At 43.5% G+C, this 14,042-nt stretch overlaps 1 protein-coding gene across 2 annotated transcripts in view; it reads left to right on the forward strand.

The window, feature by feature from the left end:
* Positions 1–335: 335 nt before the first annotated feature.
* The window catches only part of LOC146389416 (NLR family CARD domain-containing protein 3-like), a 30,969-nt gene continuing 17,262 nt past the window's right edge, over positions 336–14,042 (forward strand). Inside the window, exons 1-4 of one of the 2 annotated variants that reach the window (XM_084910164.1) lie at positions 336–406; positions 717–913; positions 1,609–1,740; positions 1,825–1,944. In XM_084910164.1, the coding sequence (XP_084766290.1) occupies positions 1,652–1,740; positions 1,825–1,944 (209 nt within the window). In that variant the 5' untranslated portion in view covers positions 336–406; positions 717–913; positions 1,609–1,651. The remainder of the gene's footprint in view (positions 407–716; positions 914–1,608; positions 1,741–1,824; positions 1,945–14,042) is intronic. The other variant, XM_084910174.1, reaches the window with a different exon arrangement.

Below are 14,042 nucleotides of genomic sequence, written 5' to 3' on the forward strand. Positions count from 1 at the left end.
GATATCAGGGACAATCTAGACACGTGTGACAATACTGAACATGTCACATGACACACCTTAAACATCATGTGATCCACTCTCAGTCTGCACTTTCATTCATGACTTCAACAGGTTGAAATCAGCCTTGAAGAAACATCCGTTTAGTGCTGAAATATTCAAACGCTGCAGGAAGAAGAACAACAAAGTGATGACGGATGTTTGTGTTTCAAACAGGAAAACCGGCAGAAATAAATCACGACCTGCCAACAATATGGGAGTTTCTGAGGTGCACCTGAACGCAGCACAAAGTGTTTCGATGCTCGTGAGTGTCCTCAAATGCCTCTCTGGGTGTTTCCCTCCTGCTCAGTTTACTTTCACTTTCCTGAACTTCGTGGAGTGGAGCTTGTTGTTGGTGTGTGAAGAAACTGTAAGTTTGCTTTGTTTCCTCCTTAAACAGTTTGTCTTTAGGAACTTTACTGTTTGTTCAGCTCATGTTTGATTTTTTCACACAACAAACTGTGTGTTTTTATTTCCGGTCTCTCCATTAAAGTCAGTGTGTAATGTTTTTCAACGAGGTCGAATGTGTCCGCCATTTTCTCTAAGTGTGTGTGATCAGATAAAACACGCTGAATGTTGCCTGAGCTCGACCGGAGAGCTCCGGGACTTTTTATTCGCAGGGACAGCAGCAGACGGAGAGCGGACATCATAAACGAATATTTTGTTTACATGTGTGTTAGATATAGATTCAACTTGTTGTTCTTCAAAAAAGAAGAAGAAGAAAGTGGAGACATCAACTGTTAGCTCCGCTCCAACCCTCCTGAGCTGAGCTTCAGGTTTAAACCCGCCTCCTTCCAGGAAGCAGCTCACCTGTGTGTCCGTGTTTAGTGTCCAGGTGTGGCGTGGAGCCTGTAGTTGGTGTGCGTTTGAAGAAACTGTAAGTTTGCTTTGTTTCCTTCTGTAACAGTTTGTCTTTAGCATTATAACAGGAAGTGGGACATTTTTATTTACATAGCATAAAATAAATCAGATCAGTGAATTAGGGTGCAAATCAAAGAAACTACTGATGTATGTTAGTCTTTATATGGCTCTGTTAAATAGCATGTTGTTATTGTTGATACTTCACAAAGGTGAGCTGTGCTGCATGGGGTTACTGTTACTAGTTTTGTTTGTTTGAACTTTTATGAAGTACCCTTGGCTAAAGCACCCAACATCATAAAAAAAGCTTTTTTCCCTCCTCATGAGTATGATGTCACATAGAGGAGGGAGCTGCTTGTGTTCTTTTTTCTTGGGTTTAACCCCAATAAGCAGCTCCCTCTACATTATAAGTCCTTCTGTATCTAATGTCTGCATATGATTCCTCATCTTCAAACATGAGTATTTAAACTCTGCAGATTGTGACAGTTTTCCTTTGCTGTATCAAAATCCCAGGACCAAAAACATGTGAGGCTCAGTTTTGAGGTCCAAAGGGAGATCACATCTATATGAAGGCTAACATCATATTTGACACAAGTTAACGGAAATAACTGTTAAAATTTTGCTCACACACCATCAACATCCAACACACAAAAATTCAAAAAACGCGTGGATTTCAGTCGATGTGCACATGAATGATTTGTGTTTCCTCTGCAGGTGAAGGTAGAAAGTGTGTGTGAGCTGATGTGAATTGAGCAGCATGGATCAGTGTGAGGACAGAGAGGAGGGAGTCCCTCCCTCTAAAACCACTCTGTGTGGGGAACATGAGAGCCAGACCAAAGCTCAGAGGTGAGATGACCATCTCTAACTGTCCATGACTCTTCTCCATGTCACAGCTCAGCACTCACATCACTGCTCCATCATTATTCACAGGAAGAAACGAGGAACTAAACGCAAACATGAACCTGAACCCAGCTCTGTCTCCTTAAAGAGTGACCGGTCCAAAGCTGACATTATTGATTTTAAAGTCCAGCCTCTGTCTGCTGCAGTGAGGTGAGCTGTGAACTCTTTGAACTGAACTCTTTGATTTAACTGCTTGATGTTGTTGGATATAAACTGCAGTGCAAACACGTCGTTCCCTAAATCCCATTTAAACTGTCTCTTAAAAACAAGCCTTTGGGTTCTAAACAACTGAAAATCACCTTAAGCAAACCAGAAGTAAAACATATTAAAAAAAAATCATTTGGTCTTCTCTAAAGTGGTTAATGTAGTTGTTTGCGATCCGGCTGAGGAACTTTCACATTACAAATTTTAATACTGCATGAATTCCTGGAAATAAAATGTCACAACAGAATGAAATATTTGCTTTGTGAAGAAACACCAGTGAAATAAAATCATTAATTTTAAATCAGGCACGTGTCCTCCTGCAGAGAGGTAATGTGTGTGTAACTGTTGTTGTGACTCAGTGTTTGTGAATAAATCTCCATCATGTTTAATGTCAGCTCAGCTCTTTTTCACACACATTGCTATGTTCATATGTGAAGCGGTGTGTGTTGGCCTGTTTCAAAAAACACAGCAATCAGAATGTACAGACTGGATGTTCTAGGAGGTGTTTCTGTTGCACACACACCCATCATGGTGAAGTGCATCGAGTGGTTCATTATGAGGCATATTAAGGCCCTGCTACCACCATATTGGACTCATTGCAGTTCGCCTATTGCCCAAACTGGTCAACAGACGAGGCCATTGCCACCACCCTACATTTTGCTCTCACCCACTTGGACAATAAGGACACATGTGTGAATGCTGTTCATAGACTTCAGTTCAGCATTCAACACAGTCGTTCCTCAGCACCTGATTGGAAAACTGAGCCTGGGCTGGGTCTGAACACCTACCGTAACTGGATCCTAGACTTTCTGATGGAGAGGCCTCAGACAGTCCAGATCGGTAACAGCATTTCCAACACCACCACACTGAGCAATGGAGCCCCTAAGGGCTGTGTGCTCAGTCCACTGCCGTTCACTCAGCTGACTCACAACTGTGCAGCAATGCACGGTTCAAACTACATCATCAAGTTTTCCGATGACACGACTGTGGTGGGTCTCGTCAGCATATAGAGAGGAGGTGCAATAGTTAACGGACTGGTATAGCGACAACAGAAGAAAAGCTGATACTGAAAAGGAACTGCCTTCCCTTCGGGTGGTGCTGTCACTTGGTGTTCATTCTCTCTGCAGTAGAGTATCACTTCCTGTTCCTACTCAAACACACAGTGGTGTTTTTGAGTAGCTTATCTGCTTAGCAAATAATTTGCAGCCAAAGTATTCACTCACTGTGTCTCTACTGTTTCACTAGCTTAGCTTAGCTCGTAGCCGACTCGTTAGCACCATGGCTACTTCACCTGTCCCTCCTGCACTTTCCTGCTCATTGTGTCAGATGTTTAGTTACTCCTCGGCCTCCTTTAGCAGTAATGATACTTGTAACAAATGTAGCATATTTGCAGCTCTGGAGGCCAGGATTACTGAATTGGAGACTTTGTTCCCCCCCGATACACCTGTAGCTAGCCAGGCCCCTGTAGCTGGTGCAGCCAAAGGTAGTGTAGGCCCCGCTAGCTGTTCCCCGGCAGACCCCAAGCAGCTGGGGAAAGAGGGCGGCTGGGTGACGGTGAGGAGGAAGCATAGTCTTAAACAGAAGCCCCAGGTACACCACTAACCAGTTCATGTGTCTAACCGTTTTTCCCCACTCGGCGACACACCCACCGGGGGTCAAACTCTGGTAATTGGTGATTCTGTTCTCAGACATGTGAAGCTAGAGACACCAGCACCAATAGTCAGTTGTCTTCCAGGGGCCAGAGCAGGCGACATTGAGGGAAATGTAAAACCGCTGGCAAACTGTAAACGTAAATTCAGTAAAATCATAATTCACGTCAGCAGTAATGACACCCGGTTACGCCAATCGGAGGTCACTAAAATCAATATTGAATCGTGTGTAACTATGTCGGACTCTGTAGTTTTCTTTGGTCCCCTCCGCAATCAGACCAGGAGTGACATGTTTAGCCGCATGTTCTTCTTAAACTGCTGGCTGTCTGAGTTGTGTCCAAAAAACGATGTGGGCTTCTTAGATAATTGGGAGACTTTCTGGAGGAAACCTGGTCTTTTTAGGAGAGACGGCATTCATCCCACTTTGGATGGAGCAGCTCTCATTTCTAGAAATATGGACAAATTTATTAAACCCCCCAAAATATGACTATCCAGAGTTGGGACCAGGAAGCAGAGTTGCAGTCTTACACGCCTCTCTGCAGCTTCTCTCCTCTTGTTACCCACCCCCCCACCCCAAAAAAACCCCATCTCCATAGAGACTGTGTCAGCTCCCACGCAGACAAAAACAATCTAAAAACAAGCAACAAACAACCTAAACATAAAAAAATCACAAAGAAGGGTCCTTGGGCAAGACACTTCACTCGTTGCCTACTGGTGGTGGTCAGAATGTGTCTGGTACAGAGCCATAGCAATTATCCAGAGTCTTCCCCTGACGTGTGCTGCATGTAACATACTGTTGGTATCCTTTAAACGACTTGTCAGGGGAACAGTGGTTGAAATCATCCTGGATGAACTTGGGAGAGTCCGATGATAATTGTTCCAGTTTGTACAGTTTTGGTGAAGTACTCACTCACATAGCTTTAGCTGCATCAGCTCTGGGGTGGATGTAAACCAAGATGATGAAAAGCTGTGGGAATTCTCTGGAGAGGTAGTAGGGGCGCAGGGAAACAGCCAGAAGCTTGATGTCTGTAGTGCACAGCTTCTCCCTCACAGTGACTGTAGAGCACCAGCTGCTGTTTACATGCAGACACACGCCGCCGCCATGTTGCTTATGGTGCATTCATGGTCTCCGTCCAGACGAAGAGGTAGTGAAAAGCCATCAATATGCAGCGTGCTGTCGTCATCACTCATGCAAGTGGTTGACGCAGGCTTGCAGCTCGTCCAGCTTGTTGCGGAGAGACCACACATTAGGTTAATGGACAGGAGTGCTCGTTATTTGTGTGTCTCCCTCTTGAGTCTGGCTCTCACCCCTTCTTTAATCCCCTCCTGGTTACCTTGTTTTTGTAAGTTTTTCGATTTCTGTGTCCAAGAGTATTTCCTCGGGAAAATAGTCAGTAGGAGCAGAGCGGAAAAGCCGGTGCCTGGGCTGCAGCTGCAGCTGAATGAGGGTGTGGCAGCAATTTTTCACACCAGCCTATGTATAAACCTTACACAGAGTTTCTGTCTGATTTATCAGACATCCATGTAGATGCTAAAAATGACAGCCTCAACATGGCATTACATTTTTTCATTAGACTCAATTAACTTATCTCAAAATGTAAAAGAACCCACCCACCACTTTAATCACACTCTAGATCTTGTTGTAACATATGGCATAGAAACTGAACATGTAACAGTGTTTCCTGAAAACCCTCTCCTGTCTGATCATTTCCTGATAACATTTACATTTACAATAATTGATTACACAGCAGTGGAGAGTAGACTTTATCACAGTAGATGTCTTCCTGAAAGCGTTGTAACTAAGTTTAAGAATATAATGCACCCACTGTTATCATCTTCAATGACCTGTACCAACACAGAGCAGAGCAGCTACCCGACGCTACTCCAACAGAGGTCGATTATCTTGTTAATAACTTTGCCTCCTCACTATGTTTAACACTGGATACTGTAGCTCCTGTGAAAAATATTCAATTCAGACATATTTGACTCCGTGGTATAATTCTCAAACACGTAGCCTAAAGCAGATGACTCGTAAGCTGGAGAGGAAATGGCGTGTCACAAATTTAGAGGATCATCATTTAGCCTGGAGAAATAGTTTGTTGCTTTATAAGAAAGCCCTCCACAAAGCCAGAACATCTTACTATTCGTCACTGATTGAAGAAAATAAGAACAACCCCAGGTTTCTCTTCAGCTCTGTAGCCAGGCTGACAAACAGTCAGAGCTCTGTTGAGCCAACAATCCCTTTAACGTTAACTAGTAATGACTTCATAAACTTTTTCAAAAAAAAAATTAATCATTAGAGAAAAGATTACCAATAATCATCTCACAGATGATGATATTATCTACAGCTACTTTTAGTACCATTAATATTCATTTAGACTCTTTTTCTCCAATTGATCTTTCTGAGTTAACTTCAATAATTACTTCCTCCAAACCACCAACGTGTCTTTTAGACCCCATTCCTACAAAACTGCTCAAAGAAGTCCTGCAATTAATTAATGCTTCAATCTTTTTTTGTAAGTATGTTTATTGAGATTTTTTGATATAAGAAAAAAAAAAAAGACACAAAAAAACCAAAAAGCAACAGACAACATAACAGCAAGGGCTAAAACACACAAATAAGACAAAAGATTACACTGCAACGACAAAAATACTGCTTCAACATCAGTTGAAGTAGTATTACTAGTAAAATTACTATTTTAAATTATTCAAAATTACTTCAACTGGCAATAAACAGAAATAAAACGCTAAGGTGGTAGGCCGAGTTATTGGTGATCGATCAAACAGGACTTTGCTTTAATACATGGTCTAAAAATGGCTGCCACACATCAAAGAAATTACTAAGTTTGTCCGCTAATGTGTACCTAATTCTCTCCATATGTAGTAGAGCAGTCAGTTCTGTTAGCCACATTTTGAATTGAGGTATCTGACTTCCAATATCTGACTTCCAGAGAGTCAAGATAATTTTGTTAGCAATTACCATTCCGAACAAAACTGTAGTTTGTGCAGCAGGGCTGAGGAGTAAAAGGGAAGAGGAAGATCCAAACAATGCAATTATTGGGTCTGGCTCTAATTTGCAATTATAGATACCAGAAAAATATTTAAAAATGTCCAACCAATAGTTAAGCAATTTGGGACAAGTCCAAAATAAATGAGTGAGAGAGCCTTCTCCAAGTTTACAACGATCATATATCACAAATCCTGTGCAGTTTACTTTTTGAATAATGAAGTCTGTGAAGCACTTTGAATTGAATTAACTGATGCCTTACATTTATAGAGCAAGACTGGATCCTACACAGACTCCTCTCCCACACCTCATCTCCAATTTGCAAACCAAGCTCCTCCTCCCATGCCATTGTCAAAAAGTCAGATTTAAAATTTAAATACTCAGAAAAAGCTTTCACAAAACCAGAAACCAACTTTTTAGAATCCGGGGAGCTCAGAAGGAGTGTAAAAATTGACCCCTCCTCCGGAAGAGATGGAAAATTAAGAATACTCTGACGAACATAGTTTCTTATCTGTAAATAATGAAAAAATGTGATGCGGGGAGAGAGAACTTGTTCTGCAACTGAGTAAATGATGCAAACTGCCTGTCAATATATAAATCTTTGAGAGTAATAATACCTTTCTGTGTCCAGACCTCAAAAGAGGCGTCTAAACATGAGGGTGGAAAAGCATGATTACAATATATTGGAGTATGGATCGAAGTGTCTGGTAGAGCACAACCTTTTTTGATCTGACTAAAGATTTTAATGCAGTTCGAAACTATAAAATTATTGACCTTGGTTCGTGGATTAGAGGATGAAAAAAGAAGAGCAGGGAGGGAATTATTCTCAACCCCACCACTCTCTACAGGGAGTGCAGAATTATTAGGCAAGTTGTATTTTTGAGGAATAATGTTATTATTGAACAACAACCATGTTCTCAATGAACCCAAAAAACTCATCAATATCAAAGCTGAATGTTTTTGGAAGTAGTTTTTAGTTTGTTTTTAGTTTTAGCTATTTTAGGGGGATATCTGTGTGTGCAGGTGACTATTACTGTGCATAATTATTAGGCAACTTAACAAAAAACAAATATATACCCATTTCAATTATTTATTTTTACCAGTGAAACCAATATAACATCTCCACATTCACAAATATACATTTCTGACATTCAAAAACAAAACAAAAACAAATCAGCGACCAATATAGCCACCTTTCTTTGCAAGGACACTCAAAAGCCTGCCATCCATGGATTCTGTCAGTGTTTTGATCTGTTCACCATCAACATTGCGTGCAGCAGCAACCACAGCCTCCCAGACACTGTTCAGAGAGGTGTACTGTTTTCCCTCCTTGTAAATCTCACATTTGATGATGGACCACAGGTTCTCAATGGGGTTCAGATCAGGTGAACAAGGAGGCCATGTCATTAGTTTTTCTTCTTTTATACCCTTTCTTGCCAGCCACGCTGTGGAGTACTTGGACGCGTGTGATGGAGCATTGTCCTGCATGAAAATCATGTTTTTCTTGAAGGATGCAGACTTCTGCCTGTACCACTGCTTGAAGAAGGTGTCTTCCAGAAACTGGCAGTAGGACTGGGAGTTGAGCTTGACTCCATCCTCAACCCGAAAAGGCCCCACAAGCTCATCTTTGATGATACCAGCCCAAACCAGTACTCCACCTCCACCTTGCTGGCGTCTGAGTCGGACTGGAGCTCTCTGCCCTTTACCAATCCAGCCATGGGCCCATCCATCTGGCCCATCAAGACTCACTCTCATTTCATCAGTCCATAAAACCTTAGAAAAACCAGTCTTGAGATATTTCTTGGCCCAGTCTTGACGTTTCAGCTTGTGTGTCTTGTTCAGTGGTGGTCATCTTTCAGCCTTTCTTACCTTGGCCATGTCTCTGAGTATTGCACACCTTGTGCTTTTGGGCACTCCAGTGATGTTGCAGCTCTGAAATATGGCCAAACTGGTGGCAAGTGGCATCTTGGCAACTGCACGCTTGACTTTTCTCAGTTCATGGGCAGTTATTTTGCGCCTTGGTTTTTCCACACGCTTCTTGCGACCCTGTTGACTATTTTGAATGAAACGCTTGATTGTTCGATGATCACGCTTCAGAAGCTTTGCAATTTTGAGACTGCTGCATCCCTCTGCAAGATATCTCACTATTTTTGACTTTTCTGAGCCTGTCAAGTCCTTCTTTTGACCCATTTTGCCAAAGAAAAGGAAGTTGCCTATGTTACGCCCCAGTCTAGGGTTACAGGAACGCAACACAAGTTTGGAAAGATTGCCCCGCCCTGGTCCCCAAAACCATACACAGAGGGAAACCAATTTCTTAGTGAATCGTGATTTATTTTTCTACACTGCAAAAATGAAGCTCCGGGGAGAACAAAGGCCAAAATAACAAACAAAACAAGCTAAGTCAGGAGGAAGTGCTATCTAAAACCCTATGTGAAATCAAGCATCAAACAAAAGACAAGCGCTACACCTAACTCCCTAACTGAAATAAACAGGAGAAAACAGTGCAAGGAAAAACAATAAGGCAGCTCACCCCTTCTGTTGCAGTGCTATTTACAATGTGCTATTTACAATGAAAACTAATGTACACACTATATACAAAACTCAGAAAAGTCGCACAAAGTCACAGGCACAAATGTCTCAGGTTTTGGAGGCCAGGGTCAGGTCTGCTGCTGCTGTCAGTGGCTGCCCCAGGACAACTGCTGGTGGGGGATTTGAAGAAGATCACATGGCCAGGGGACCAATCAGCAGCCATCAGCTCATCCACTCCTCGACCTGCGAAGACTTAAAGGCACAGACAACAACAGCCACCAAAACAGATTATGGACAGGGCCATAACACCCCCCTTCCCAAGACCAAACATCTCCCCTAAAGATGTTTGGCGCTTAGGGGTTCCGAAAACCACGTGACAGCGCATCTGCCAGTACATTCTCTGTCCCTTTTTTGTGACGGATCTCCAGATTGAAATCCTGTACTAAGAGGGACCATCTCATGAGCCTTTGGTTAGAATTTTGCATTCGGGTCAAAAACACGAGGGGGTTGTGATCTGTGTAAACAATGACAGGTGCTGAACTAGAACCGACATAGACCTCGAAATGCTGTAGAGCCAGCAACAGAGAGAGAGCTTCCTTTTCAATGGTGCTGTATTTCTGTTGGTGGGAGTTGAACTTTTTTGAAAAGTAACCAATTGGGTGATCAACACCCTGCCTATCCTCCTGCAACAGCACCGCAACAGCACCGCACCTGCACCGTTGGCGCTGGCATCCACCTCAAGTTTAAACGGATGTGTGAAAACAGGAGCGGCAAGTACTGGTGTGCTGCAGAGGAGAGCTTTGGCAGACTCAAAAGCATTCTGGCATGTGGGGGACCATACGAATGGTTTTGACACACTTGTGAGACTGGTGAGAGGTGCAACTACATCTGCAAAATTCTTACAGAAACCACGATAATAGCCGGCCATTCCAAGGAACCGGCGAAGTTCACGTCTAGTGCGAGGCACCGGGAAATCTAGGATAGCCTGGACTTTAGCCAGCAGGGGGCGCACCTGTCCCTGACCCACCTGCTTCCCTAGATAGGTCACAGTGGCCTTACCAAAGTCACATTTGGCAAGATTTAGGGTAAGGGATGCCTCTTTTAATCTTTCAAAAATCTCCGTGAGTGTTCCAAGGTGTTCTGACCAAGTCTCTGAATAGGCTACAATGTCGTCTAAGTACACTTCACAGTTTGTGACACCACCTAAGACAATGTGCATAAGGCGTTGGAATGTGGCAGGGGCATTTCGAAGGCCAAAAGGCATGACGGTGTATTGGAGGAAGTGATCAGGAGTGACAAAAGCAGAAATTTCAGATGCACGCGGAGTGAGGGGAACTTGCCAATAACCCTTTAATAAGTCCAGTTTGGTGACAAACTTTGCGGAGCCAACCCTATCAAAACAATCTTCCATGCGGGGAAGAGGGTAGGAGTCGGGTTTGGTCACACTGTTCACTTTTCGAAAATCACTACAAAAACGTGGAGTTTTGTCTTCCTTCGGCACAAGAAGGCAGGGGGAACTCCAGGCACTCGAACTAGGGACAGCAAGACCATTTTCCAGCAAGTAGGAAATTTCTTGTTGAAAAAGTGCACGTTTGGTAGGGTTCACACGATAAGCGTGTTGTTTGATCGGAGGGTGGTCACCTACATCTATGTCATGTTCGAGGACAGTAGTGCGAGACGGAGTGTCAGCAAACAGAGATGGGTAAGTATTGATCAGAGAACACACATCGGTCTGGGCAGCCTCATCTAAATGTTTTAGGTGGGATTTCAAATTATCCAATATTTCAGAGTTTCTGAGTCGGGAGCAACCCTCAGCACAAACGAAAGCTAAACCATCACTTTCTGGGCTATACTGAGACGGAGATGCTGGCACAACTACCGGCACGGCAGACAGCGCAGCGGGGGATGAGGAGGAGTTTACACCTGCATCACGAACAAAATAAGGCTTCATCAGATTAACATGACACACACGACGCTTTCTCCTACGATCTGGGGTACCTATAACATAATCTGTGTCACTCAGTTTCTCTTGGACAGTATAGGGCCCACAGAACTTTGCCTGGAGAGAGGATCCAGGAACGGGTAGGAGAGTCAACACTTTGTCACCCACTTCAAATTTTCTCTGCACGGACTTTCTATCAAATTTACTTTTCATTTTTTCCTGAGACGCGGAAAGAGCCTCGCGTGCAATTTCGCATGCTTTATGCAGACGCTCCCTAAAACAACTTACGTAGTCTAATACGTTCTGCTCGGGGGTAGCTGTGTCGGACAGATATCTCTCTTTAAGCAGCCGCAGGGGACCACGCACTGTGTGTCCAAACACCAGCTCTGCGGGACTGAAACCCGTGGACTCCTGCACACTCTCCCTCACCGCTAGAAGGAGAAGTGGCAGACCTTCGTCCCACTCTCTTCCTGACTCGAGGCAGAACTTCCTCATCATGGCTTTTAAAGTCTGGTGGAAACGCTCAAGCGCACCCTGTGATTCGGGGTGATACGCACTGGATTTTTGATGCTTGATAGATAGCGATTTTAAGACCTGAGCGAATATCTTGGACATGAAGTTAGACCCTTGGTCCGTTTGAACTGATTTAGGCAAACCGAAAGTGGAGAAAAAGTTTACTAATGCTCTGACAATGGCTTTGACTTTGATAGTGCGTAACGGAATAGCCTCGGGGAAGCGTGTGGCGGTGCACATCAAAGTCAAGAGGTACTGATGTCCTGACTTTGTTTTTGGAAGCGGACCTACACAATCGATGATTATGTGCTCAAATGGTTCGCCTAAAGCTGGGATTGGATGCAATGGAGCAGGAGGAATAACCTGGTTGGGTTTTCCGCTGACCTGGCAAACGTGGCAAGAGCGGCAATATTTGGTCACATCAGTCTTCAAACCTGGCCAGAAAAAGTGACGCAGAATACGATGGTAAGTTTTCCTAATTCCTAAATGTCCAGAGAAACTGTCATGTGCTAAGCTGAGTACTTGGGGTCGGAATTTTTGCGGTACAACCACTTGTTGAAATACATTCCAGCCAAGATCACTAGATGAGGGAGGATGCCATTTGCGCATTAACACATCATTTTCAATGCTGTAGACACGGGGATTCTGATCGCTTGAATTTGCGGCAAGTAAACATTTGGCCAAAGTCGGGTCATTCTGTTGCGCATGAATAAAATCAGTTTTGTTTACCTCAAAAGACAGGTCAAGTGTAGCGGGTAGCATTTTATCAGACACACATTTTTCAGCTTCTTCCACAGGCAGTTCAGCTTTCTCAGGAACAGCTTCAGAACATAGAAAAGAGTCAGACAAGTCAACATCACCGTATTTGCGCTTGTGGGCGCGTGTGACAATACAGGCAGGAAAAACAGAGGGCAGACTGTCAGCAGCAGGCTCAGAATCAAAAACAAAATCATCGATGGGGTTTTCAATTACTTCAGGGATTGGGAAGACTTTTCCGTTGGCTAGATCATTCCCCAGAATCATAGTAACCCCCTGCACGGGCAAGCGAGCGCGCACCCCAACTGTTATCGGGCCCGAAACGAGAGGTGACTGTAGGAAGACTCTGTGCAGTGGAGCTCGTAACACACTCATTTTCACTCCCCACACAAGAGCATCAGCACCACAAAACGAGTTACTTGAAAAAGGCAACGCGCTTTCCAAAATGAGAGACTGGGCAGCCCCAGTGTCGCGCAAAATTGCAATCGGCACGCGATCCTCCCCTATTCCAGTCAGTGAGGCGAACCCTTGTGAAATGAAAGGTCGGTAACTGCTGTCAAGAGTGTCATTTCTTGGTTCATCACTGATGGGATTAGGAGTAGAAACCGACTGAACAAAACCAACACTTTTTGGCTTTTTCAATGTGTGAGTTTGCTCTTTGCGACGGAGCGATGGACAATTGGCAATGAGATGGCCAGTATCATGGCAATAAAAGCATTCTCGGACAGTCATGGGAACCTGATCAGGGCGCATTTGACGCTTAGGAGAAACCCTCAAACTCCTCGCAGGTTTAGACAACGGGGCACATTCACGGCGCACAGCTGAAAACGTAACGTATTCAAAAAAAAAATAGGTAAATCTAAAAATAAATATAGAAATTTAGGAAGGGAAACCATTTTAATTACATTAATGCGACCTACCATGGAAGTAGGTAGAGCCCTCCATTTCTCAATGTCCTTTTTCAATTTTTCAACTTGTTCAAGATAATTCAACTTAAACATCAATTTAGGAACCTTAGGCAAAATAACACCCAAGTATTTCAATCTGTCTGTAATTTTAAAAGGCAAAACTTTCAAAATTGCAGTTAAAGCCACAAACTCACTCTTCTGCCAATTAATTGTATAACCTGAGATTTCCCCAAACGACCTCACCACATCTAAAAGTAAAGGAACAGATCGCTCAGGATTTGACAAGAACAAAACAACATCATCCGCATATAAAGAAATGTAGTGCTTGATATTCCCCAATCGGACAGGGTCAATAGAGGGCTTCTTCCTAATGGCTACTGCAAGAGGTTCAATAGAAATTGCAAAGAGCAAAGGGCTCAAAGGGCAGTCTTGTCGTGTCCCGTGGTGTAAAAAAAAAAAAAAAAAAAAAAGGCGCTGATCTATCTTGGTTCGTAAGAATGGAAGAAGAGGGATGCCTATATATCATATCAACCCATGATATAAACTGTTCAGCCTAAACCAAACTTCTCCAGTACCCGAAGCATGTAGGCCCACTCGACCTGGTCAAACGCCTTTTCAGCATCTAAGCTCAGTACTGCGATCTTGGAAGCTCCCTAGTGCCTATGATACATAATGTTCATCAATATTCGAACATTAAAGAAGGAAAACCTCTGGGGGACAAACCCAGTTTGATCCGGATG

Source organism: Perissodus microlepis, chromosome 3, assembly GCF_051167445.1.
Source record: "Perissodus microlepis isolate ML-2025 ecotype Zambia chromosome 3, ASM5116744v1, whole genome shotgun sequence".
Lineage (NCBI taxonomy): Eukaryota > Metazoa > Chordata > Actinopteri > Cichliformes > Cichlidae > Perissodus > Perissodus microlepis.